Genomic DNA, 27,384 nt, shown 5'->3' on the forward strand with positions numbered 1-27,384 from the left:
TCCCCTGAGCAGCTGGAAGGGCAGAGTCCTCTTATGGGGAGGATTTCAGAGAGCTGGGTTTTGAAGGATGATGTTCATTCTGAGAAGCCACTTGACATCCAACTGGGGATGTCAGGGAGGGCTGAGTTTGAACGTCCAGAATCACAAGAGTAGTCACAGCTAGCTTGACGTGGTAATAGAGAAGGTTCACAAAAGGGTATGGCCTTTCCTCAAGAAATTAGTAATAGAGTTGCCATATAATCTGGTAATTCCACATCTGGGTACATATGCAAAAGAATTGAGAACAAGGGGCAGCTCGGGTGGCTAAGCGGCTTAGCACCGCCTTCAGTCCAGGGCGTGACCCTGGAGACCCAGGATCGAGTCCTACGTCAGGCTCCCTGCACGGAGCCTGCTTCTCCCTCTGCCTGTGTCTCTGCCTCTCTCTGTGTGTCTCTCATGAATAAATAAAATCTTAAAAAAAAATCTGTCAAATTCCTGAAGACAAAACATGCAACAGTGGTTGCAGGGACTGGGAGGAGAGGGAAATGGGGAGTTGTTCTTTAATGGGTATAGTTCAAGTTTTGCAGCTTGAAGAGAGTTGTTCTTGTTTACTACATGTCAAAAAAAATCTTGTACTCATATTTTTAGAAAATACCTAAGGACACATGGCAAAGTCACAGGTGCCTGCAGCTCTGAACCCCCCAGGGACAGTACTGTGTGGCTGGGGAGGAAGTGGCACCCTGGGTGGGGACCATGTCACAAGGTGGACCAGGTTAGACCCAACTGGCTTGTCTCCAGGTCCCCCAACACAGATGTTCACGAAGTATTTGGGGAATGAATGAATGAATGAATGAATGAATGGCTCCTGCCTTCACTACACCCAGGACTCCTTCTTTTCTTCTGCTCCGGACACTCACACAAACCTAAAGAATCCTTTAGAACCTGGAAGCTCTAGATGAAGCTGTGACCCCTCCAGATCTAGCCAGGAACTGACTAGCTCCCAGGTATAGACAATGCTGCTCAGACAATCACCTCAGTTGGAGGACGAGGAGACTCACTGTGTCTCATGCCTCACATGTCCTCAGAAATCCCAGTCCAGGCTCTGGTGCCATAGGGAAGTGCCAAGATGGGGGCAGGACACACGGTCAGGTGCTGGCCTCTCCTTCCTGGGGAGGGCGTCTCCTGGGTCTCTGGCCAGGAAATGTGGCAGGCTCTGTGCAGAGAGGGGGCCAGCTCTGGGGCTGCAGTTCCTCTTCTGAGAACCACCAGGACTCAGGCTCCTCCCTGGCACCTCTCCTTCACCCACAGGAAGCCCACACACCCTCCATCTCAAATATGCTGCTGCTGCCGCTGGTGCTGCCCTTGCTGTGGGCAGGTGAGTGGGCCCAGGGGAAGAGGCTGGGCAGGTAGAAGCCACTGCCTCCATTGCCTCCACTGGCTCCATTCCCTCCAGGGTTCTCTAATTCCGATTCGAGGTACTGGCTGCAAGTTCAGGAGTCCCTGACAGTGCAGGAGGGCCTATGTATCTCTGTGCCCTGCAATTTCTTCTACCCCAAGAATGGCTGGGCTGACTCTGACCCTGTTCATGGCTACTGGTTCCGGGAAGGGGCCTCTACGTCCCAGGATGCTCCAGTGGCCACAAACAACCCACATCGTAAAGTACAGGAGGGGACCCAGGACCGATTCTGCCTCCTTGGAAACCCCCTGGAATATGACTGCTCCCTGGAGATCAAAGATGCACAGAGAAGGGACTCGGGGGACATACTTCTTCAGGGTGGAGAGAGGGTCTTATGTGAGATATAATTACCTACAGAACCAGCTCTCCGTGCATGTGACGGGTAAGAAATGGGGCCAAGAAAAGGACATATGCCACATGCATGGGTCCTGAGGGCTCCTGGGGCAGGACTAGGAGGGGATCCCTGATTTCCATCCTGTCTGGGGAGGAGACAGCTGGCCTGGAGGTAAAGGCTGCTTCTAGGGGCACACTCAGGTACCATCTCCAGGATCTCTGTCTCTGTCTCTCTCCTCCTCAGCTCTGACAAAGACACCTGACATCCACATCCAAGAGCCCCTAGAACCTGGCCGCCCCAAGAACATTACCTGTAGCGTGCTGTGGGTCTGTAAGAGGGGAACACGCCCCACATTCTCCTGGATCGGGGTTGCCCTCACCTCCTGGGGCTCCAAGAGTCGCTATGCCTCTGTGCTCACCCTCACACCAAGGCCCCAGGACCACGGCACCAACCTTACCTGTCAAGTGAACTTCCCTGGAGCTGGTGTGAGCACAGAGAGGACCATCCAGCTAAACGTGTCTTGTGAGTGCTAGGGAGGGGGAGGCAGGGCTTGAGTGGGATACTTGGGAAGAATTCTTAGAGCCACAGAATCAAGATGGAGCAAACACTCAGGCTCCATCCCCTCGCTCACGGCCACCTCATCATACTGCAGGTGGCCAATTATTTGTTTCTGTTTCAGATGCTCCACACAACCTGACCATCCTCATCTTCAGGGGAAACAGCACAGGTGGGTGAGGTCTGAGGCACAACTGACACCTCAGAGGTCAAATAAGGGAATGTTGCAAGGGTCTGATGGGATGAAGCTCCATTGCTCCTTAATCGCTCCCTGGTCCCAAATCTGCCTCACCCCACCGCCTGGCTGGACTCTCTGGGGTCACTCTGAATCCTAGCTGACCACTCACTGTCACCATGGCTGCTTTCTCTCCCCTGACCTCTCTCCTCTCATTTTCCCATCGGACCCTTTTCGTGATTCTCCACTCTCCCTGTGGCCATGACATCTCTGTCCCACCAGGAGCCTTAGATACAAGTTCCTATAGCTGGGCACTGGGCCCCTGGCTGCTTTCTGCATGACGCCGTGAATAAGCCTGTGCCCTGGTGCTTCCAGTCCTGTGTCTGCCCAGGGATCCTCCCAATCTCTGTCCATCTCTGTCCAGTCCAGATCATCCTGAGCCCCCTCTGCTACCTTGGGGAGGCCTTTCCCACCTGAGCAACCTGAGTCCATATCCTGGATGTCACTTTATTTATTTTTAAGAGATTTTATTTATTTATTCATGAGAGACACACACAGAGAGAGGCAGAGACACAGGCAGAGGGAGAAGCAGGCTCCATGCAGGGAGCCCAATATGGGACTTGATCCCAGGAATCCAGGATCACGCCCTGAGCCAAAGGCAGGTCTCAACTGCTGAACAACTCAGGCATCCCTGGAAGTCACTTTAGACATTTCTGTGCCCCACCCAATGCTCCCCCACGACCAGTGAGTTTTGCAAACTCAACTTCAGGAAAATGTCTTAAGTAACTCTTTCTCCATCCCCACGGCAGCAACCCCACCTCGGGCCTCCACCTTCTCTTACCTGGACATGGTGAGACCACCTACATCTGGACCAGCTTCCTCTCTGGCCTGCCAGTCTCTGCCCCCATCCCCACCGTCCCCTCTAGCCCACCCTGGCCCAAAGGTGCCTCCACCTGCCCTAGGTCTGGCCCTGTTCCTCCCCTGTCTAGACCCTCCCATGGTTCCCTGTGGCCCTCAGAGGAAAGCCTGGGAGCAACACCTGTGTGCGAGTCTCCAGGTCAGACCTACGTGTGTCCCTGCCCCTCTTCAGAATCATACATCAAAGGGCACCGCCTCCTGGGATGTTCTCTGCCATGTCCAGACATGCCAGCTCTCGCTCAGGGAGCCATCCACCTGTCCTGGGCTCATTTGGTACCATGCCTTCTCCCCACCCCACCAGATGGCTTGTCACTCTTACTTGCCTTTGCTGGTAACACTTGTCTGAGAGACACTATTTTCCACACCCGTGTCTGTGGAAGGCCAGAGGGAGAGAAGGGGCCCTCATCTGTGCCCTTCTGGCTCTCTCTGTCCCCTAGTACCAGAGGCCCTGGGCAATGCCACCTCTCTGCGAGTTCAGAAGGGCCAGTCTCTGCGCCTGGTCTGTGATACTGACCACAAGTTCCCTGTGATGCTGAGCTGGTCCCGAGGAAGCCTGACCCTAAGCCCCTCCAAGCCCTCGGATCCCAGGGTCCTGGAGCTGCCCCGGCTGGTCCTGGGCGATGAAAGAGAATTCACCTGCCGAGCTCAGCACTTGTGGAACTCCTACCACGTCTCCCTGAACCTAGTTATGCAGGGTGAGTATGTGCGGGACACCTGCATTCTGACAGGGGGCTGTGAATGGGACTAAGGTGTGGAATTCAGGAAACTCCCTCTCAGTGAGTGGGTGGCTCAGTTGGTTAGGCGTCTGCCTTTGGCTCGGGTCATGATCTCAGGGTCCTGGGATTGAGTCTATCATTGGTCTCTCTGCTCAGAGGGGAGTCTGTTTCTCCCTTTGTTTCTCCCTCTGCCTCTTTCTCTGTGATTGTCTGGCTCTCACTCTCTCTCAAATAAATAAAACTTTTTTTTTTAAAGGAAACTCACTCTCCTCCTCCTCTCTCTCCTCCTCCTCTAGGTACCTCCAGTTCCTGCCCCCAGAACTCAGGGGAGCAGGGGGGAACCTGGCCTCTGGTCCTCACCCTGATCAGAGGGGCCCTCATGGGGGCTGGCTTCCTTTCCACCTATGGCCTCACCTGGATCTACTATACCAGGTGAGAAGTCCTTTCTCACAGCATCCCAGATTTTGGGACACCTTGGGTGGTTTCACTCTTCTTGTCCTCTCCAGAGCAAGCTACCCACAGAACTGGCCTCTTATCTCAGAATTGTGTTTTCCCTACAGGTTCAGAGGCTCCAAAGAGGGTAAGTCTGCAAGTTGTAACTGAGGTTCTGTCAAACCACAGTATCCTAGACTCACCCCTGCACTGCTCTGTGGAACAAGGAAATACTAGAGGACTCGACCCCACCTCCTCTCCAGAAATAATACCTCTTCACCTCTGATCCTTAAGATTCTTCCTGATGGTTCCACATCCATGGTGGGGAGGGTGAATGAGGACATAGACAGATATTTTTGTTATTATTGATTGAATTATGTATACTCCATGTAATATTTTGCTTCTGTGTGCTTATTGTAATTTGACTTGGATAAGTCCAAAATTCAACCCCATAATATATTGTTATAAATCTCATAATATTTCTCAAAGCAGTGAATTTTAGGACTGCCTGGGTGGCTCAGTGGTTGAGCATCTGCCTTTGGCTCAGGGCATGATCCTGGAGCCCTGGGGTCGAGTCCCAAATCAGGCTCCCTGCATGGAGCCTGCTTCTTCCTCTGTCTATGTCTTTGCCTCTCTCTCTCTCTCTGTATCTCTTGTGAATAAATAAATAATCTTAAAAAAATAGCTAAGCAGGGATCCCTGGGTGGCGCAGTGGTTTGGCGCCTGCCTTTGGCCCAGGGCGCGATCCTGGAGACCCGGGATCGAGTCCCACGTCGGGCTGCCGGTGCATGGAGCCTGCTTCTCCCTCTGCCTGTGTCTCTGCCTCTCTCTCTCTGTGTGTGACTATCATAAATAAATAAAAATTAAAAACATTAAAAAAATAGCTAAACAGTGAATTTTAAAGAGATTTTTTAAATTAGAAAAATAAACTATTTCATATTTATCCACATATTAACCATTCAGTAGCTTTTCATTCCTTCGTATACCTTCAGGTTTCACTTTCCTTTTGCCTGAATCTTTCTTGTGATTGTAGGTATGCTGGTGGCGAATTCTCTCAGCTGTTATTTATCTAGAGGAGTTTCTGTTTTCCTTAGCTTGCAAAGATATTTTTTATGGGATAAAGAACTTTAGGGTAACATTTTCTTCCCTTTCAGTTCTTCAGATTCTTTTGTCTTTCATAGTTTCTTGTGAGAATTCTGTAAAGTTTTTCCTTCCTTCCTTCCTTCCTTCCTTCCTTCCTTCCTTCCTTCCCTCCTTCCTTCCTTCCTTCCTTTTTTTTTTTCATCTGTAGTTTGTCTTTTTCTCTGGCCAGTTTTAATATTTTCTCTTTTTTCCCTCGGTTTAAATAATTTGATTAATATATGCCTTGGTGTGTGTGTGTGTGTGTGTGTGTGTGTGTGTGTGTGTGTGTGTTGAGAAGGGACAGGGAGAAAGGAAGAAAGATATTATCCTGTTTGGCATTTGCAGAGTACCTTGAGTCTGTGGTTTTACAATTACAATCAAATTTGTAAAAGTGAAGCCAATATTTATTTAAATGTATATATATTCTATTCTTCCTTTCTCTCATATTCTCTGGGCCTCTCCTTTTACATATGTTATGTGGCCTGATGCTATCTCACAGGGCCCTGAACATCTGTTTGCCATTTTACAGACCCTTCCCCACTCTGTCTGCTGTTCGAACAGGATCTACTGCTACATCTCCAAGTTTGCTGATCATTCTTCTACAACGTTGAATCTATTGTTTATCTCATTCAATGGAACTCTCATTGCAGATAATGTATTTTCTTCTTTAAAAGTTACATTTCTCGGGGGCACCTGAGTGGCTCAGTCATTTGGTATCCATCTCTTGATTTTGGCTCAGATCATGATCTCAGGGTCATGAGATCCAGCCCTGCATTGGGCTCTGTCCTTAGCAGAGTCTGCTTGAGATTTTCTCTTCCTTTCCCTCCACCCTCCCCTGCTCTTTCACACACACATGTATGTGCTTTCATCTCTCAAATAAATAAATAAACTCTTTTTAAAAAGTCACATTTCCAGGACACCTGGGTGGCTCAGTGGTTGAGTATCTGCCTTTGGCTCAGGTCATGATCCAGGGGTCCTGGGATTGAGTCCTGCATTGGGCTCCCCTCAGGGAGCCTACTTCTCCTTCCACCTATGTCTCTGCCTCTCTCTCTCTCTGTGTCTCTCATGAATAAATAAATAAAAATCTTTTTAAAGATTTTTTTTTATGTGGCTGACTGCTTGGTTTTGTTTTATTCCTTAATTAATTAATTAATTAATTTACTTATTTTTAAAGATTTAATTTTTTTATTCATGAGAGATACACAGAGAGAGGGAGGTGGAGACACAGGCAGAAGTAGAAGCAGGCTCCATGCAGGGAGCACGATGTGGGACTCGATCCCGGGTCTCCAGGATCACGCCCTGGACCGAAGGTGGCCTAAACCGCTGAGCCACCCCGGCTGCCCTAAAAATCTTTTTAAAAAGTTACACATCCTGTTTTTAATCTTATACTTCTTTGCTTATTATATAATGGTAATTTTTTCCTTTACATCCTTCAATATTTCTGGCACATACTTGTAATAACTCTTTTAATGTCTTTGTCTCCTAGTTCTGCCCTCTGTGTCATGTCTGACTCTGATTCCACTGGAGGACTTTTCTCTTGTTGAGTGTGTTTCTCATGTGTTCATACTTCTTTGAGTGTCTAGTAATTTTCATCGAATACTGGAAATTATCAATTTTATGTGGCTGACTGCTTGGTTTTGTTGTATTCCTTTATTTATTTGTTTATTTTTAAAGATTTTATTTATTTATTCATGAGAGACACACACACAGAGAGGCAGAGACACAGGCAGAGGGAGAAGTAGGCTCCATGCAGGGAGCCCGACGCGGGACTGATCCCGAGATTCCAGGATCACGCCCTGGGCCAAAGGCAGGCGCCAAACCACTGAGCCACCAGGGATCCCCTGTTGTATTCCTTTAAAAAAACACTGGTCATTTTTTTAAAAGCAGTTAAGTTACTTGCATGTTGGACCAATTTTAAAAAATATTTATTTATTTGACAGAGAGAGAATGAAAAAGCACAAGCAGGAGGAGGGGCAGAGGGAGAGGGAGAACAGGCTCCCTGCTGAGCAGAGAGACCCATGTAGGGCTCAATTCTAGGACCCTGGGATCATGACCTGAGCTGAAGGCAGGCGCTTAACTGACTGAGTCACCCAGGCACCTCTGGGCCATATTCCTAAGATTCTTTAATTTTCAGCTCCTCCTAAGACAGGTCTAGTGTTTGACTAATTTTCTTTCACTTGAATGCCATGGCCCTTTTGGTGATTTTACTGAATGCCCCATGGATTCAAGGAGGTATTTTCACTCTGGCTAGAGGGAATATACACAAGATCAAGCCCTTTGTGAACATTGGGAATCTCCCATCTAATAACTCTCCAGTAATTATTCTCCCCTTAGAAATTACTCAGGGCACCTGGGTGGCTCAGTGGTTGAGCAACTGCCTTTGGTTCAGGTTGTGATCCCAGGGTCCTGGGATCAGAGTCCCACTTCAGGCTCCCTTCAGGGAGCCTACTTCTCCCTCTGCCTGTGTCTCTGCCTCTCTTGTGTGCCTCTCATGAATAAATAAATAGAATCTTTAAAAATATATATATTCTCATTTGGCCTCATTGGGTTTTACCCTGTGCACATGTAGATTGCTATTTTCCAACCACTCAAGGACCTTTCTTGGAGACCTTGAACCCTTTCTTCACAATACTCTCTATTGTCTGAAACTCTGACCTACATATGTTAGCTATGTCAGTCTCCTTATCCCTCAAGTTTGTCTCTTCAACCCAGTGAAGTTTCAGTCCCCCTCCCTTTTTTAAAGATTTTATTATTTATTCATGAGAGACAGAGAGACAGAGACACACAGGCAGAGGGAGAAGCAGGCTCCATGCAGGGAGCCTGATGTGGGACTTGATCCCGGGACTCCAGGATCACGCCCTGGGCTGAAGGCAGGTGCGAAACTGCTAAGCCACCCAGGGATCCCCATTTTCAGTCCCTTTTATTATGACCTCATCCCCTTCTCACTCTGCTAGTTGCAAACAACTGCCTCACAAAAAAACTGGGTGATTTTATGGTTCACCTCATTTTTGTCCTCTCAAGGATCACAGTTCTTCCCTGCCTGTGTTTCATGTATGAAAACAGAGGCTTCTTATATTTTGTTTGGCATTCCAGTTTTTTACAGGAGGAGAATTCTGGACCCTATACTCTCTTATGCTAAGAAGCAGAAGTCCCCAGCAGACCTTTTTTTTCTTCTTAAGATTTTATCCATCCATTCATGACAGACACACAGAGAGAGGCAGAGACAGGCTGAGGGAGAAGCAGACTCCCTGAAAGGAGCCCGATGTGGGACTAGATCCCGGATCCCGGGATCACGCCCTTGGCCAAAGGCAGACACTCAACCACTGAGCCACCCAGGTGTCCCCCAGCAGACTGTTAATAACTGCTTTATGGAGGTATAGCTTATACAGTGTAAAATTAATTCATTGTAAGTGTACAGTTCAGTGATTCTTGGGTAAATTTATAGAGTTATATAGTCATTGTCACACATTTTGATTAGCCTAAAGAGGACTCTTATGCCCATTTGCAATAAATACCTCTCCCTTCACAGCTCCAGGAAATCATTGATCTGCTTTCAATCTCTAATGAACTGATGAACTGTTTTTATAAATATTTCACATACATGGAATCACATAATGTAAAGTCTATTGTGTCTGCTATCTTTCACTAAGTATTACATTTCTGAGGTTCAACCACGTTAGAGCACACACTAATAGCTAATGACATTTTGTTCTCAATATTATTACATTGTGTGAGTATATACCACATTTCATTTATGTGTTCACCAGTTAATGGACATTTCAATCGTTCCCAGTTTTGGCTTTTAAGAATAATGTTGCTGGTTCCCCTTCCATCCCTATTCCAGTTCAGGATAATGGAAACTCTATTCCAGGTAGGTAGAGCAAGAACACAAGGCTTCCTCTCCTCCAAGTCCCAAGTCGAGAATTATGGTACCCTCCCAGGAAAGGGCAGGCTGCCAGTACTTTTCATTCCCTGCCAGCTGTGTGTTAAAGGGACTAAATATCAGGTGAATATAGCTGAGAAGGTAGGGGCTCTCTTCCTCAAGCTGCTCCTTATCCACACGGCCAAGACTCTAGCTCTGAACACTGGCATTGATAGGAAAGGGCATGATGGACAGTATTTTCTAGAGTCAGAAGTGTTCAATCACCTTGGTAAGGGTTTTAGTTAGATGAATATATGCCAGTTTACCAAGTGATGTCTCAGCTCCAGTAGGTATCTGTCTTAGTCAGTTCAGGCTGCTTTAAAAGGGCACTACAGACTGGATAGTTTACAGACATCAGAAATTTATTTCTCACAGTTTTGAAGGCTGAGAAATCCAAGATCATATCTGGCACCTGGTGAGAGCACATGTCCTGGTTCACAGGGACAAGGGTACTTTCCGCAGTCTCTTTTGTAAGGGCACAAATCTCATTCAGGAAATGACCCTCACAACCAAATCATCTCCCAGATGTCCCCTCTCCGAATACCAACACACTGGGGAATAGGGCTTCAGCATATGAATGTTGGGAGGAATACAACATTCAGTCCATAACAAAGGTTAAAGCTGTAAATGATAAATATTCTGCAGTCATTCATGTTATCCTGGACTGGGGTGGGGATGGGGGCTATGTCGTCATTTTGTGGCTTAGACAATGTGTCTGTGTTAAGGCATGACTATGGAGTAGTCTTATCCTTATCTTATTCTACTCCAGTCACAAAGTGGGTTTGTCTGGTGTGAAATCCTGTGAAATCATTTATATTTAATAGGAGAACACCAGGGCCTGCCTGTCAATGCCAGCAGAGGCTGCTTTACACTTTATTAAAGGGAAAAAAATTAAAGTAAAGAGATAGTAAGCTGGGGAAGTAAACAGGAACCAGATCACAGAGAGCCTTGGGTCTTCACATAAAGAGTTGGTATTTCACTCTGGAAAACAGATAGTTGGAGATCCGTGGGTGGCTCAGTGGTTTTGCGCCTGCCTTTGGCCCAGGGCATGATCCTGGAGTCCTGGGATTGAGTCCCACATCAGGCTCCCTGCATAGAGCCTGCTTCTCCCTTTGCTTGTGTCTCTGCCTCTCTCTCTCTCTCTCTCTCTCTCTCTCTCTCTGTGTGTGTGTGTGTGTCTCTCATGAATAAATAAATAAAATCTTTTTTAAAAATAGAAAAAGAAAAGAAAATAGTTCACACGGACTGTCAAAACACATGCCAGTGAATAGCAATTACATCTGAAAACAAAGCACTGAACTTACAAAATTTTTCCTTATACTAGAAATTAGCAAATCCAAATTTATCCTGTAGTAGTATTTCTCTCACCTTCTTGCTTTTTAATACGCTATCTCCACTTGAAGAGAAAAGGGTGAAGGTCCAGCTGAGAACACAACCCCAACCTAGACAATTCGAAGATGGGACCTGATAACACCACATGCTATATACTGTGTCCCCCCCATCAATCTGTATGTTGAAATTTACCGGACCCCACATGTGATGGTAGTAGGAGGTGGTGCCTTGGAGAGGTGATTAGGCTGTGAGGCTGGAGGTCTCCTGAATGGGACTTAGTGCCCTTGTAAAAGAGGCTCCAGAGACTCCCTGGACCCTCCTATCACCCTGTGAGGGCAAGGCAGTCTAGAAAGTTCTCCTCTGTGAGTCAGGAAGTGGGCTCTTCCAAGATACAGAATCAGCCAGCTCCTTGATCTTGGACTTGCGGCACCCAAGACTGTGAGAAGTGAAAGTTCCCTGCTTAAGCCACCCAGTCTGTGATATCTCTGTTACAGCCCAGATGAAGCCATCACAGGAACATGTTTTCCCCCCCTGGCTGTCACATGGTGAGTGTGCCTGGGCAGGACTCCCATTTGAGAATGATGTGTGAGCATGGGACAGTACTGAAGTGTTTTATTTGTTTATTTTTAAATATTTTATGTATTTATCTGAGAGAGAGAGAGAGAGAGAGAATGGGAGAGAGAGAATGAGGAGGGAGGGATGCAGAGGAAGAGGGAGAAGCAGGCTCCCCGCTGAGCATGGAGCCAACTTGGGGCTCGATCTCAGGACCCCAGGATCATATACTTAACTAAGCCACCCAGGCGCGCCAGGCGCGCCTACTGAAGTGTTTTAAATTTGGGGAGGGTGGGTTTGCAGTGAGGGAAGGAGAGTGGTCACGGCAACTTCTTTAATAGCTTTCCCCCACCCCCCGCAGAGACTCGGTCTATTGAGATGCAGTGAAAGAACAGTCATAATTTGCAGGTGCAATGAGAATCAATGTAGCCTCTTGGGAAGAGCCGCGTTTGCAAATATATGCAGCACCAGGGAAATAGTCCCCGTGGAGCTGCGGCTTCTCCAGCACCAGCACCACCAGCTGCACCGGCCCTGGTGCCCGGGGCTCCGCGGGGGTCCTCAGCGCTTCGGAGGTGGCGCGCCTCCTGGCGGCGGCGCCCTGAAATGCGGTGGAGGCGGCGAGGCACCGGGTACAGGTCCTTTGCGGACAGATGACAGGAAGAGGACGGTGTGTGTGTGTGTAAGGGTTGGGGAGGATAAGATGCCCCTTTCCCCTACTAGAGTCTCCTCGGCACTCAGGGCCTCAACTGCAGCCAGTCCCCGACTCTTCATCCTTAACTGGGACCCTTTCCTACATCCCCTCGATGCTTCGCTCCAGTCTCAGGCCCACACCCCTGCTTCCTCCCCAGGCCCAGTCCGGAGCTAACTACCTCTCTCTTCCCTCTCAACTTCTCCCGCCCCATACCCGCCCGCCACCTCTGTCTCACTTCCTCTCAAAGTCTATCTTAGCGCCTCCGTTGTGCATCAGGGGTAGATGGAGCAGATGCAACATTTGTCAATGAGAGGAGAGGGGAGGCCTGCAGAGCTGCGTAGTTTTTTGTCTTTTTTTTAAAGATTTAATTTATTTATTCATGACAGATACACAAAGAGAGGCAGAGACAAAGGCAGAGGGAGAAGCAGGCTCCCTGAGGGGAGCCCGATGCGAGACTCGATCCCAGGACCTGGGAATCCCGACCTGAGCCCGAAGGTAGAGGCTCAACCACCGAACCACCCAGGCGCCCTTGTTCGTTTGTCTTAAAGGAATATGTTCAGAGAGAATCTGAACACTCCTGGGCAGAGAAGAGAGATGTTAGATGAAGGAAAAAGATTTCTGGGGGCCTTGGGTAGCCACCTGGCTCTTGTCTGGGCAAGCCTGGGAGAGGGGTGGAGGTGGTTTGGTCACTTAGAGGAAGGGCCCCAGAAGCCACAGGAAATTCAGAAGGCTGTGGAGGAGGGGAAACGTGGACGACTTCGAACTCAGAAGGGTAGGAGGGGCAGCCCCCCCCCAACAGCATTCTGGACAACCCCTAGTGTCATCCCCCCTCCAGTCCCCAGGTGTGAACAGACTTGCTGTGGGTGAGAAACACAGTGGGGATCCCTGACAGAATGCGGAAGCAAAGCAAAAGAGGGTTCAAAGTGAGCTTGGGGAGGTCATAGTGAGATAGGGTGAGCAGTTTGGGTGTTCTCATGAATATAGCAAGACACCATTGAAACGTTTAAGTAAGAGAGGGACCTGGATGGATTTATATTTGAAAAATAATAACTCTGTTGTGTTGAGAAGCCACCATGGAGGGGGCAGAGTGGGAGCAGCGAGAATAATCAATCACTGCTGTCACACGGAGGAGTGAAGGTGGTGGCTGGGATGCGGGCAGTCATTCTTCATCAAGGGGTAGGTTGCCATCGGAGGATAGGCGGCGATGTCTGGAGACATTTTTAGTTGTCCCAGTCCCAGCTAGAGTGGACGGGGTGCTGCTGGCATCTGAGGGGTGAGGCCAGGGCTCTTGTTGGACATCCTGCCATGGTCCCTATCCCTCCCCTCCCAGAACCATCAGACTCAAAATGTCAATAGTGCTAAGACCGATACATCTTGCAGGAGGTAACGAATGGTAGTGGGGGTGGGGGTAAATGGATAGAGTTTTTTAATACCTAAGAAGTTGAGCTAATGGGTTTTGTGGGTAGTTGTGTATGGAGTGAGGTAAAGGAAGCAGTCAGGACTTGGTGACACATAAAAATATTTAGATAGCCGGAAAGGTTTGTGGTGAGAAATAGGGCTGCACGAAGCACGTTAAGTTTGAGATGCACGTTACAGATTTCTGAGCAGGTGTCTAATAGACTCATCAGACTGTTTGTTGTTGCTGTGCTTTGGGATTATCTATTTTGGTTTGCTTTAAAACATTTTTTTAATTTAAATTCAATTTGCCAACATATAACACCCAGTGTTCATCTCATCACATGCCTTCCTTAGTGTCCATCACCCAGTTACCCTATCCCCCCACCCACCTCCCCTTCTGCAACCTTTTGTTTCCCAGAGTTAGGAGTCTCTCATGGTTTGTCTTCCGTTCTAATTTTTCCCCACTCAATTTACTACCCTTTCCTTATGGTCCCTTTCACTATTTTTTATAGTCCATATATGAGTGAATATTTTAGTTTGCTTTTAACTTCATTTTGAAAAAACTATAGACTCATAGGAGGTTGCAAAGAAATGTACAGGGACATCCCAAGGATTCAAACCTTCTCCCCCTGCCATATTATCATCTTCCGCAACTAAGGACAATATGAAAATCAACGATTTGGGCACCTGGGTAGCTCAGTGGCTGAGCATCTGCCTTTGGCTCAGGTTGTGATCCAGGGGTCCTGGGATGGAGTCCCACATCAGGCTCCCATCAGGGAGGCTGCTTCTCCCTCTGCCTATGTCTCTGCCTCTCTCTCTGTCTCTCATGAATAAAGAAATAGAGAAAGAAAGAAAAGAAAGAAAGAAAGAAAGAAAGAAAGAAGAAAGAAAGAAAGAAAGAAAGAAGAAGAAAGAAAGAAAGAAAGAAAGAAAGAAAGAAAGAAAGAAAGAAAGAAAGAAGAAAGAAAGGAAGAAAGAAAATCAGGGAATTGTCAGTAGCACAATCAGAATAAGCCCATATGAAGACTGGGGCACCCTTCCCTCCCTCTCCCTCTTCTCTGTGGGAGGCCCTTCCTCTCTGAGTTTGCGTTGTAACCCCTGGACAGGAGGCTCCCTGGGAGAAGGGATCCTGGGTCTCCCCTGATAAAGCCCAGGTTGGGGAGCAGGGACCTGGATCAGAGTGCCAAAGATGGATATTATGGACTGACTGAATTGTGGCCCCTGCCCTGGTCATATGTTGAAGTCTTTTTCTTTTTTAAGATTTTATTTATTTAAATCATGAGAGTCACAGAGAGTGAGGCAGAGACATAGGCAGAGGGAGAAGCTGGCTCCATGCAGGGAGCCCGATGTGGGATTCAATTCTATGATTCCAGGATCACACCCCAAGCCAAAGACGGATACTCAACCACTGAGCCACCCAGGAGTCCCCATATGTTAAACTCTTAACCCCAGGATCTATGATTGTTACTATATTTGGAAATAGGACCTTTAAAGGGGTAATTCCCTTAAAATGAGATCATAGAGCAAGCTCAAATACAGTAGTACTGGTGTCCTCCTAAGAAGACATCAGAGGGGGCCTCTGGATGGCTCAGTCAGTTATTTGTCCAACTCTTGATCTCAGCTCAGGTCTTGATCTCAGGGTCATGAGTTCAAACCCTGAGTTAGGCTCCACACTGGGCGTTAGCCCACTTAAAGAAGGAGAAGGAGGAGAAGTAGAAGATCAGGACACAGACATACACAGAGGGGCCACCCCATGAAGACACAGCAAGAGGATGGTGTCTATACCCCCAAGGTGAGAGGCTTGAGAAGAAACCAACCATGCTGACACTTTGATCTTGGGCTCCCAGCCTTCAGAAGGATGAAGGATAATTTTTCTGTTGTTTAAGCCATTTAGTCTGTGGTGCTTTGTTATAGCCACCTGAGCGCATGAGTACAGTGAACATGAGAGCAAGGACAGAGGCAGCCACATGTCACCTCCTCCAGGAGACCTCTCCTGGCTTCTGCATGAACATCTGTCCCAGCACCGGCAGGGATGAGGGGGTAGGGGGAGTGGTTATGAGCACTTCAGTGCTTTTCTGTTTCTCAGAAGAAGCTTCATTTACCAAAATGGATCCCCTTGAGGTCAGACACTGTGTCTGATTTGCCTGTGTCCCCAGTGTGCAGCATGATACCTGCCACCCCCAGGTTCAGTGGTTGGAACCCTTGTCTCTATGTGGCCAAGGTCATTTCAAGGGGAAGGGCTGGGTGAGGAGGACATCTGGGAGTTTATCCCACTTGCTCCATATCCCCCTTACCTGTGAGAGCAGGTGTTCTTTTCAGAACGAGTATTACAAGTAAGTGCATCCAATCTTAGGGCAGAAGAAAGGGAGCCTGAGAGGAGGACTGAGGTCCTGGGGGTGGGAGCCTCTGGTGGACCAGGGGATCAGTGAGACCACCAGCCAGGATGGAGGGATGGGACAGAGACCAGCCTAGGGTTACCAGATTTAGCAAACAAAAACACAAGGCATCTAGTTAAATTTGAATTTCAGATATGAACAACAAATATTTTTATTTTTAAAGCTATATTTAAAAAAATAATAAAGCTGTATTTATTTATTTGAGAGAGAGATAGTGTGCAGGAGCAGGGAGGGGAAAAAAGCAGAGTGGAAGCCTGCCTTCATGGGGCTCCATCCCAGGACCCAGGGACCATGACCTGAGCTGAAAGCAAGAGTCAGGTGCTTAACCAACTGAACCACCCAGGCGCCCCACAACGAATAATTTTAATACAAGAATGTCCCATTGTAATATCTGGGACATATTTCGTTAAAAAAAATTCATTGTTAAAAAAAAAAGAAAGAAAAAGAAAAAAATTCATTGTTTAATTGAAAGTCAACTTCAGGGGCGCTTGAGTGGCTCCATCGGTTTAGTGTCTGCCTTAGGCTCAGGTCATGATCCCAGGATCCTGGAATCGAGTCCCACATCAGGTCCCCTGCTCAACGAGAGAGTCTGCTTCTCCCTCTCCCTCTGCCCTTTCCCCTTTCTCATTCTCGAGTCCTCTCTCTCTCGTGCTCTCTCTCGAATAAATAAAACCTTTTAAAAAATAGAGAAAGAAAGTCAACTTTATTATTTTTTTTAAAGATTTTACTTACTTATTCATGAGAGACAGAGAGAGCCAAAGACACAGGTAGAGGGAGAAGCAGGCTCCCAGCAGGGAGCCGGATGTGGAACTCGATCCCAGGACTCCAGGATCATGACCTGAGCTGAAGGCAGTCTCTCCACCACTGAGCCACCCAGGTGTCCCAGGAAAGTTAACTTTAACTGGACATTCTATATTTCAAGACCAGCCCTTCCTCCACCCCCAGAATCCATCTCTGCACCAACCACCATCCCTAGAGGCACCTCTCTGAAGAAGGGTTCACTGTGCACTTTCACTTCTGCTTCTTCAGTGACCCAGGGCCAGCCCAGTGGGAGAGCCCCTATCTTCCACCTGCCCAGACCCCATGGCCTCACATGCCATCCACGCTCTCCCCCAGAGCTGGCTCCCCGAAGGACCAGCTCTGCAATCCTCAGCACCAGGTAGGCCCCTGAGGGAAAGACCCAGTCCTAGTGGATGAGGTGGGGTGGGGAGTGGGGAGGACAGGGACTGCCACGTGGGGCCCAGTATCAGGAGCAGTTTACACATCACGGGAAGCTCAGCTTCCTCTGTCTTCTCTGCACGGTGCTTCCTCTTCTGCCCTGCCTGTTGACAGTCACAGCGTCTGGGGAATGAGCCAGTCTGAGAGCAGGTCCAAGGACCTCCTAGTGCAAAGATGCTCCTGCCGCTACTCTTGGCCCTGCTGTGGGGCGGTGAGTGGGTCCATGGCCAGCAGGGGCCTGGATGGGTGGGGGTGGGGTGGGAGAGCCCAGGCAGGGTGGGTGGGGTGGTCTGGGCTGGGGGTGTAGCTTGAATCTCTGTCTCCTTCAGGGTCTCAGGCTCAGGACCCAAGATTCTCACTGCAAGTGCAGAAGGTCGTGAAGGTGCAAGAGGGCCTGTGCGTGCATGTGCCCTGTACCCTCTCCTACCCCCAGATAGGCTGGAGGGATGATACCCCAGCTTTCGGCTACTGGTTCACAGCTGGGTCAGACTCGGCCATCGGAAGGCCGGTGGCCACAAATGACCAGTATCGAGAGGTGCAAACTGTGCCCCCGGATCGATTCCAGCTTATTGGCGATCCCAAGAGTCAGAGTTGTTCCTTGCTCATCAGAGAGGCCCAGGTGGAGGACACAGCCATGTACTTCTTTCGGGTGGAAAGAGGCAGACACGTGCAATACAATTTTGTGAGAAACCAGTTCTCTCTGCAAGTGACAGGTATAGAACTGGCTCCAGCTGGGCAATGGGGTGGGGTCTCTCTGCCTCCCTGCCTTCCCCGCCACCGCTCCCCACACTGGGAAAGGGGAGTCTGTGGGGGAACAGACCAGGGGTCACCCCTTCCAGGGCTAGGATCCTGCCCTCTCTCTGTCTCAGCCCTGACGCAGAAGCCAGAGGTCTTCGTCCCAGAGGTCCTGGAGTCGGGGCGCCAGGTGACCCTCATCTGCGTGTTTAACTGGGCCTTTGAGGAATGTCCAGCCCCTACTTTCTCCTGGATGGGGGCCGCCGTCTCCGACCAAAGGAGCAGACCAACATCCTCCTACTTCTCCATGCTTATTCTCACACCGAGGCCCCAGGACCATGGCACCCACCTCACCTGCCGTGTAGAGTTCGCTGGGAAGGGTGTGAGCACAGAGAAAACCGTTCAACTTAATGTTGCCTGTGAGTCTGGTGGCGGGGCATCAGGGTGCGCAGGCAGGAACGGAGAGGATGTGCAAGTGGAGGGATGTGTCTGGCGGTGGGTCCTGAGAGGCCAGTGTTGAGCCCCACCATGCTGCCTCCGCCCTGAGGGGCTTGGGGATGCAGTCTGCTCCGTGTCCACAAGCATCTTTGGCACTTGTCCGTGGCTTGTGTCCCGCGGATAGTCATACTTTCTTTTCCCGGAGGGTGCTCTCTCTTACTGTGAGGAACTCCTCGTCCCTCCCCAGAGCCAGATCTCAATCTTGTTGCAGATGCTCCCAGAAACCTGGTGATCAGTATTTCCCGTGACAACACGTCAGGTACCTCGGGCCTGAGAGGGAGGGGCTGGTCCTCCTGGCGTCAGGAGGACGAGGGAGGGAGGGAGGCAGGGAGGGAGGGAGGCGGTGCTCCTCCCTGCAGACTTCCTCTAGTTGCTTCTGTCTCTACAGCCCTGGAACCCCAGGGTAACAGCCCACATCTAGAGGTTGAGAAAGGCCAGTTCCTGAGACTGCTCTGTGCTGTGGACAGCCAGCCCCCGGCCACACTGAGCTGGGCCTTGGAGGACAGAATCCTCTCTTGGTCCCACCATCGGGGCCCTGGAACCCTCGAGCAGCACCAGCTGGTGCTGCTCGGGGTAAAGCCTGGGGATTCGGGCCGCTACACCTGCCGGGCGGAGAACAGGCTTGGTTCCCAGAGCCGCACCCTGGACCTCTCTGTGCAGTGTGAGTGCCACTGGCCGGGGGCCTGGTTTCCAGAAAGGGAGAGGGATGAGGGGGGCTGCCAGGGCTGGGGGCAAGGTCCCAGAGCTCTAAAGGCACTCAGAACCCCAGGCCTTTGGGTACTGGCAATTCTCTGACGGCCAGCCCAGTGTTAATTCAACTCTACTGAACGCTGTCTACCTGGAGACATGTCAGATCCCACAGGTGAAGGGGCTCAGTCCAAGAGCCTCCCTCCTCTTCAGAGGCCAGTCACAAGCCCAGGTAGACCAACTGGCTATAGATTGGAGTTTCCCATGACTCTCTCCTTAGATTTAATTTGATAAAGTAGCTCACTGAACTCAGGAATATTTTACTTCCTAGATCACGGGTTATTATGGAAAAAAAAAAAAAACCCAGCAGGTGGAAGAGATGTGTAGGGCCAGGTGTGGGGTGAGGGCCCTAAGCTTCCATGCTGCTCTCCGGGTACGCCCTCATCCCTGCACCTCCACCTGTTCACCGACCTGGAAGCTCTCCAAACCTCATACTTTTGGGTTTTTATGGAGGTTTCAATACAAAGGCAGGATTGAGCAAATGATTGGCCTGACTCCACCTCCAGCCTCCCCAAACATGGAAGTCAGGGGTGGGGTCTAAGTCCCCAAGCCTCAGGTCACAAGGTTGGTTCTCCTGGCAACCAGCCACCAACCTGAGGTGCTTTCCAAAAGTCCCCTCGTTTACATAAACCCAGCTGTGGTGGAAAGGGGTTTGTTAGGCATATCAAGAGAGTTTTATTGGTCTCTTCCTTTAGGACATTCCTAGGGTTTTAGGAGCTCTCCCTACCAGGAACAGGACAGAGGCCAAATATATTTTATAAATTCCAAATCACAGAAACCAGTCCTTCTTACCAGTCTATTCCCTCCGGCCACTCAGGGGAGAATCTGTCAGAGGATGATTCGACCCGCCCCTCCCCATCTCTGTCCAGAGGGATGCCCCTGGCCAGTCTAGAGCCAGTACCCTATCTCTGTTTCAGATGCCCCAGAGAACCTGAGACTGATGGTCCTGCACAAAAATAGGACAGGTAGGAAGGGGAACAGAGAAACTCGGTACTACACAGGGGCATCGGTATCTGGAATATTGGCATGCAAAGGGGTCCCTGTGCCCTCAGCTGACCATCTGTCCTGCCTCTTCCCTCCCCTAGTCCTGGAAAACCTCGGGAATGGCACATCTCTCCCAGTCCTGGAGGGCCAAAGCTTGCATCTGCTCTGTGTCACCCACAGCAACCCCCCAGCCCGGCTGAGCTGGGCCCAGGGGGGACAGACTCTGAACCCTTCGCAGCCTGCAGACCCTGGGATCCTGGAGCTGCCTCAGATACAAATGGAGCATGAAGGAGAACTCACCTGCCGAGCTCAGAACTCGCTGGGCTCCCAGCACGTCTCCCTGCACCTCTCTGTGGTCTGTGAGTGTGGGGACCCCTGGGGGCAGGATGCCCAGGGCCTGGGGAGCAGGGGCACTGCTGACCCCTTTTCCTCCCTCCCTCAGACCCCCCGCAGCCGCTCAGCCCCTCCTGCTCCTGGGAGGGCAAGGCGCTGCTGTGCACCTGCTCTTCCCTCGCCCGCCCAGCCCCCACCCTGCGCTGGCGGCTGGGGGAGGGGCTGCTGGAGCAGAACCACAGCAATGCCTCCTTGACCATCACCTCCAGCTCTGAGGGGCCCTGGGCCAACAGTTCCCTGAGCCTCCGTGGGCCCCTGGGCTCTGGCCTCAGACTCAGCTGCGAGGCCTGGAATATGCACGGGGCTCAGAGCGCCGCCCTCCTGCTGCTGCCAGGTTAGGGGACCAACTGGGTGCCCCCCAGAGGTGGACACAGAGTGGGGCCGGAGCCAGAGTCCTGTGGTTGAAGCAGGAGCTGGCAGAGGACAAGCAACTCCTGTGGCTGGGGATACGAAGGGAAATCCAAATGGGAAGGCCTGTCAACTGGTCCTGGGGTGCAGCAGGGTCTCCATGACTTGGACATGAGGGGTTGCAGATAAAACCTCTGAAAAGGGAGCTGAAAGCCTGAGTGCCCAAGGGCAGGTGGGTGTGAGGCCCCACGTTCATGGGACAGGCTCAGAGATGGCTGTTTCCTTGTGCAGATAAGGGGCTCGTCTCAAAAGCATTCTCCAACGGAACATTTCTGGGAACTGGCATCATGACCTTTCTTTTCCTCTGCCTCCTCCTGGTCATGTGAGTTAGGAGCCAGAGCAATGGCATGTGGGATCTGGGGCTGGGGACAGGGGAGCTGGTGGGGCGTACTTGCAGGTGGGTTGTTTCCCTGGCAGGAAAATTCTGAGGAAGAAACAGACCCAGGAAGGGACTCCAGACCAGGCAGGGATCCCTCCAAGGCCCAGGGCCACACGGAGAAGTACGATCCTGGATTACATCAACGTGGTCCCTAACTCTGGCCCCCTGGTGAGTGGCTCTTGCTGCCTGCCTGTTCTTTTCCTGCTCAGACTTCTACCCTGGCCCCTCTCCTGTCCCAACCCAAGATGGTCCCAACCATCTTCCCAAGGGACGGCAAGGTGGAAAAGGTATGAGTGTTGGATTCAAGTCCTGATTCTGGCACCTACTATTTGTGAGACTTGGACCAAATCATTTGTATCCTCTGAGCCTCCATTTCTCCCCCTGCTTCCTTTGAGAATTGGTTTGAGAGTTAGAACACATACACTTACTCAGAATGGAGTAGCTGACCCATTATTACCACCTTGATGGTGTTACTAATTATAATTAATGATGTGATAATTCTTAATATCACTGAAAAGCAGATTATATTTAGTGATTAAGATCAGGGCTCTGAAGCCAGCCTGTCTGGGTTCAATCCTGGTTTTAACGCTGTGTGTTCTTGGACAAGTCTCTTAATTCTCTGTGTCTTAATTTCTTGAACTATAAAATGGGGAAAATAGTAGTAGTTATTACCTAGGATCATTCTTCATCTTTTTTTTCCACCTAGGATCATTCTAAGTATTCACCTTGCTTATTGTACCTGTAAAACATTTAGAATAGTGCCTGGCACCTAGTTAGGTGTTCTACAAATGCTGGATATTTTCAAGAGAGAACATTTACTGTGATGACTCTAAATTTTACATCTCTCAAGCTCACCCCTGAATCTTAGACTCACAGCCAACTGTTGAGGCAGCATCTCTGTTTGGATGTCTACTAGGGCATCTTGGACTTAGCCTTTCTGAGACAGAACTTATGACTGAGTAGGCTTCTCCTCCACTGGGACTATCTTAACAAATAGCACCATATCTGCCCCGTTGCCTAAGCTGAAATTCCTGAGGTCATCTTTTGCTCTTCTCTTCTCTACCCCACAACCAACACATCAGCAAATCCCCTTCAGAATACACCCAAACTACCTTCCCCAACTCCTGCAGTTCCATGCACCTCCTCACTTCCTGTGTGTCCTCCCTGCTTTCACTCTTGCCCCTCGCCCCTGCACCCCCCCTTTCTCTGTGCCTGGTATTCTTTAAAAGTCCAAACAAGTACATCTAACCCCATGGGATACTTCTCAGCGATCAAAAGGAACAAACATTTTAAAGAAGCTACCAGTTAGGGGCTCCTAGATTGAGCATCTGACTTTGGCTCAGGTCATCCCGGGGTCCTGGGATTGAGTCCTGCATCAGGCTCCCCGCAGGAAGCCTGCTTCTCCCTCTGTGTGTGTCTCTTCCTCTCTCTCTCTCTCTCTCTCTCTGTCTCAATGAGAGACAGAGAGAGAGAGAGAGAGAGAGAGAGAGAGAGAGGCAGAGACACAGGCAGAGGGAGAAGCAGGCTCCATGCAGGGAGCCTGATATGGGACTCCATCCCAGGACTCCAGGATCATGCCCTGGGCTGAAGGTGGCACTAAACCGCTGATCCACCCAGGCTGCACAAATAAATAAAATCTTAAAAAAAAAAAAAAGCTACCAATTGGAAAAACTTAGAGACCAAAAAAGGGGAAAAAAAGCCAACCTCAAATGGTCTTTGCGCATCACTCCATCTTTATAACACCGTGGAAATGGTAAAATTATAGAGATGGAGGACAGATTGGTAGTTGCCAGGGTTGGAGACAGGAGGATGCTGAGGACTTTAAAGGAATAGGAAGCAGGGGAACTTGGTGGTGATGGAACAGTTCTCATATTGAATGGTGGCGGTGACATGGAACTGCCTGTGCCTGTTTGCTCAGGCTGGCACAGCAAAGAACCACAGAAAGGTGGCTTACAGCACAGACATTATTTATTGCCTGTTCCTGCCCCAAGATGTAATTCCCAGTTCCTCAATCAGTGTCTGGCACATGGTAAGTAATCAAGCATTTGTGGAAGGAAGGAAGGAAGGAAGGAAGGAAGGAAGGAAGGAAGGAAGGAATAAAAGAAAGAAAGAAAGAAAGAAAGAGAAAGAAAGGAGAAGGAAAGGAAGAAAGAAAGAAAGATGGTTGTTTTTCCCTCAGGCTCAGAATCGGAAAGCCAAACCAAGCAGCCCTTCTCAGGCCCCTCCTCCGGGTTCCCTGGACTGTAAGAAGAACCAGAAGGAGCTACATTTTGTTTCCCACACTAGCCAAGGACCCAGATCATTCACTCAAGCCTCAGAATCAAATAACCTAGAGGAGCTCCATTATGCCACCCTCCACTTCTCAGACCCCAGGCCGTGGGAGCCCCAGGAGCCCCAGGATACCTATTCAGATTACGCAGACATCAAGTTCCATTGAGGGTCTCCAGGGCGGGAGCTGCAGGGCGGGGATCCAGGGTAAGCAGAATGGAGAGGGTGAGGAGAATAGCAGCCAGTCTCTCTCTCTCTTTAAAGAAAATTAAACTATCTCTTTGTGAGGTGAGCAAGCTAACCTCAGAGGTTAAGTCCTACTGGCTTGCTACCTATTTTTGAGCATAGTGTTTTTTTACACTTTAAATGGTTGGGGAGGGACACCCTGCTGCCTCATTCAGAAGAGCTTGTGACTGGATCTCCCTGTCCTGAATTCGAGCCCCATGTTGAGTGCAGAGATTATTAAAAGAATAATAATAGTAATAAACTTAAAGAAAATAAGTGGTTGGTGGGAATATCAAAAGAAGAAAAATATTTTGTGATATGTGCAAATGATATGAAATTCAAATTTCAGTGTCCATAAATAAAGCTTTGTTGAAGCACAGTCGTGCCCATTCTTTTATGTATGTCTATAGCCAAAGTCAGGCAGAGTGGAGTCTGAAATATATGCTGTCTGGTCGTTTCCAGGAAGAGTCTGCAGAATCTTTAAACTCAGCCACTTATTTTTACAGAAGAGGAATAGAAGCAGATGTTCAGAGTGAGCTCAAGAGCAGCCACTGCAAAAAGAGGCTAGCTGAGTGACAGGACCGGAAGTCCCCAGAGTGAGGTCTCTCTGGGCTAGAACATGGAGGGTGGGGGCAAATGCATTCTCTGACCCATCTAAGGATGAGCAAACACATGAGGGGCATGGAGGTGGAAATACTTTCAAAATGGAATAGAAAACAAACTTCACAATGTGCTCTGAATCAACCTGCTGGTGAAGAGAAAAGATGGCTCTATTTCTCAGAGAGGAACGTTACCCTTTCCTTCCTCCCTCCCCCAGAGATCTGTCCTAATTGCCTCCTAGAAAGCTCTCTTGGGGGATGGTTACTCCTTGTCAGGCTGAAAACTGAGGATCCCAGCATAGATGTTGGGATCTTTGCATTTAAAAAAAGAAAGAAAAAAAATAAAAATAAATAAAAATAAAAAATAACAAAAGAAAGAATGTGTTTTTTTGCCAGCTCCATTCCCAGCGTGGAGCTTGAATTCACGACCCTGAGAATGAGATCTGAGCTGAGATCAAGAATCAGATGCTTCCTTTTTAAAGACTTTATTTATTTATTCATGAGAGATACACAGAGAGAGTCAGAGACATAGGTGGAGGGAGAAGCAAGCTCTCTGCAGGCACCCTGATGTGGGACTCAATCCCAGGACCCAGTGATCTTGTCCTGAGCCAAAGGCAGATTCTCAACCACTGAGGCACCCAGGTGCCCCCAAGAGTCAAATTCTTAACTGACTGAGCCATCCAGGCCCCTCTCCCCACAAAAAACGTTTTAAATTATACAATAGAAAGACCAGAAGAGCTGGGGGGGAAACCCCCACAAAAGTAAAGCAGAAGAGGTTAAGGGTAATGCTGAAAAATATGTATGGGGGTAAAGCAGGTCAAAGAGAGTTTTCTCAGGTAACTCACCTTGTGTAAGTGGCAGTGTAATAAGAGGAAAGGAAGGGGAAGGAAGGAGAAAGTGACATTTTTGAGCACCTACCATGTATCACATTGTAAGCCAATTATTAGTAATTACCTCCTTCAGTAACAACTGGTGTCTGGTAAAGAGTGATGGAATTTTGGAATATAGGTGAAGTCCGGAGCCAACGACCAAGAAAAAAATTCTTGAGATGTCTTTGGTGCAAAATGGTGGCTTTATTAAAGCCTGGGGACAGGACCTGTGGGTAGGAAGAGGGGCTGTCCCAGGCCTGTGAGGGGTGGCTGATTATATACCTGGGAGTTGGGAGAGGTTTGAGGATAGCGTACTGTCTAAGGAATTTTGGAAGTAAAGTTTCCAGGGCCAGAGGGAGCTAGCTATTGTTGGGAAAAGGTCACTTATTACCGTCTAATAAAACCTGAGTCATGAGACACTTTAGATGTGTATCAGTGAGCCATGTGCTTGGAGGATGATCGCCAACATGTATCTTGGGGGTTTACAAATAATGGAAATCTCTTTTTAAAAATACGTTATTTATTTATTCATGACAGACAGAGAGAGAGAAAGAGAGAGAGAGAGACAGAGAGAGGCAGAGACACAGGCTGAGGGAGAAACAGGCTCCCTGCAGGGAGCCTGATGCAGACTCCAATCCCAGGATGCCAGGATCACAACCAGAGTCAAAGGCAGATGCTCAACCACTAAGCCACCCAGGGGCCCAGAGATAAAGGAAATTTCTAAAGGAATTTTTTATATGTTAAAGTAGACTTACAGGCTCCTGGGGGTCAGGCTAAGATTGCCTTTTGCCCTTAGCAAAGTATGAACATCAAGGCGGTTGAGTCTGTAGAAGAATGTCCCTTTGCTATTTTCAAGGACTTGTCAATGTGCTGCCCCAGACTCGTTTCTTGTCCTCAGCTAATCCTGTGTTCCGCCATCAAAGAGTATCCCCACTGGGGATGCCTGGGAGGCTTAGCAGTTTGGAGCCTGCCTTAGGCCCAGGACGTGATCCTGGAGTCCCGGAATCGAGTCCCGCGTCAGGTGCCCTGCATGGAGCCTTGCTTTCTCCCTCTTCCTCTCTCTGTCTCTCATGAATAAATAAATGAAATCTTGTTTTTTAAAGATTTCGTTTATTTATTCATGAGAGACACACAGAGAGAGGCAGAGACACAGGCAGAGAGAGAAGCAGGCCCCATACAGGGAACCCAATGTAGGACTCGATCCCGAAACTCCAGGATCACGCCCTGGGCTGAAGGCAGGCGCTTAACCGCTGAGCCACCCAGGGATCCCAAATAAAATCTTAAAAAATTATAAAATAAAATAAAGCCACACAGGAGAAATCTGTGAAATGAGGTGTGCATCCACCCCCAGCAACGGCCATCTGGCTCTAAAATCACAGCTTTTGGGGATCCCTGGGTGGCTCAGCAGTTTAGCGCCTGCCTTTGGCCCAGGGCGCGATCCTGGAGTCTCAGGATCGGGTCCCGCGTTGGGATCCCTGCATGGAGCCTGCTTCTCCCTCTGCCTGTGTCTCTGCCTCTCTCTCTCTCTCTCTCTCTCTCATAAATAAATAAAACCTTAAAAAAAAAAATCACAGCTTTCTTCACTGTTTTGCAATCCCTCCTGAAGGAGACGCTCTTGAGTGGAAAGGACTCAGAGCCCCAGGTGGGAATCCAGGGCACTTAGCTGGACTGAGATGTAAAAGGCCCATCACTGACCAAGTTTAGAGTGAACAAGATCACGAACTAAAGAGCAGGAGTGCCTGTGTGGCTCAGAGGTTTAAGCATCTGCCTTCGGCTCAGGTCCCAGGACCCAGTCTGAACTGGGGCTTCCTGCTCATGGGGGAGTCTGCTTCCCCGCCCCTGCCCCTCCCCCATTCCTGTTCTCTTTCGTACTCTGTGTCTCAAATAAATAAATAAAATCTTAAAATGAACTAAAGAGCAGGGAAAGGTTTAGAAGGGAAGCCATATAATTTCAAAAGGTTACAACATCGATGAAATGGAAGAAGCTGGTGGTTGGTGGTGGATATGTTAATGCTTTCCAACCTTGTGCAGAGGTGTTTGGCTGAGGTCCTGAGGTCCTGAGGCTTCGTGTCCCAAGTGAGAG

The 27,384-nt window shown here is 49.2% G+C and overlaps 2 protein-coding genes across 3 annotated transcripts; both read left to right on the forward strand.

The window, feature by feature from the left end:
• The first annotated feature begins 1,105 nt into the window (after window positions 1-1,105).
• LOC129500099 (sialic acid-binding Ig-like lectin 14) lies at window positions 1,106-12,095 on the forward strand. Its single transcript, XM_055310226.1, is given in 9 exon segments — window positions 1,106-1,123; window positions 1,288-1,376; window positions 1,455-1,734; window positions 1,736-1,817; window positions 2,013-2,291; window positions 2,449-2,496; window positions 3,855-4,112; window positions 4,430-4,565; window positions 11,999-12,095. Coding segments are annotated over 9 exon segments (1,287 nt in total).
• A 5,207-nt stretch (window positions 12,096-17,302) lies between these two features.
• Window positions 17,303-24,181, forward strand: LOC129500314 (sialic acid-binding Ig-like lectin 10). 2 transcript variants are annotated; one of them, XM_055310597.1, is made up of 11 exons: window positions 17,303-17,407; window positions 17,526-17,909; window positions 18,066-18,350; window positions 18,641-18,688; window positions 18,818-19,090; window positions 20,094-20,141; window positions 20,262-20,519; window positions 20,603-20,887; window positions 21,193-21,283; window positions 21,379-21,508; window positions 23,520-24,181. In XM_055310597.1, the coding sequence occupies exons 1-11, from the start codon at window positions 17,371-17,373 to the stop codon at window positions 23,775-23,777; spliced, it is 2,097 nt and encodes a 698-aa protein (XP_055166572.1). In that variant the 5' UTR covers window positions 17,303-17,370; the 3' UTR covers window positions 23,778-24,181. The 2 variants fall into 2 exon arrangements, with proteins under 2 accessions (XP_055166572.1, XP_055166573.1); XM_055310598.1 differs by lacking the exon at window positions 20,603-20,887.
• The last annotated feature ends 3,203 nt before the right edge of the window (window positions 24,182-27,384 follow it).

This window comes from Nyctereutes procyonoides, unplaced genomic scaffold (assembly GCF_905146905.1).
Source record: "Nyctereutes procyonoides isolate TBG_1078 unplaced genomic scaffold, NYPRO_anot_genome, whole genome shotgun sequence".
NCBI lineage: Eukaryota > Metazoa > Chordata > Mammalia > Carnivora > Canidae > Nyctereutes > Nyctereutes procyonoides.

Coding starts and splice junctions, on each gene's coding strand:
- LOC129500314 (XM_055310597.1), top strand. CDS start 17,371: ATGCTCCTGCCGCTACTCTTGGCCCTGCTGTGGGGCG. Junction 17,408..17,525: donor CTTGGCCCTGCTGTGGGGCG/GTGAGTGGGTCC, acceptor TGTCTCCTTCAG/GGTCTCAGGCTCAGGACCCA. Junction 17,910..18,065: donor GTTCTCTCTGCAAGTGACAG/GTATAGAACTGG, acceptor TCTCTGTCTCAG/CCCTGACGCAGAAGCCAGAG.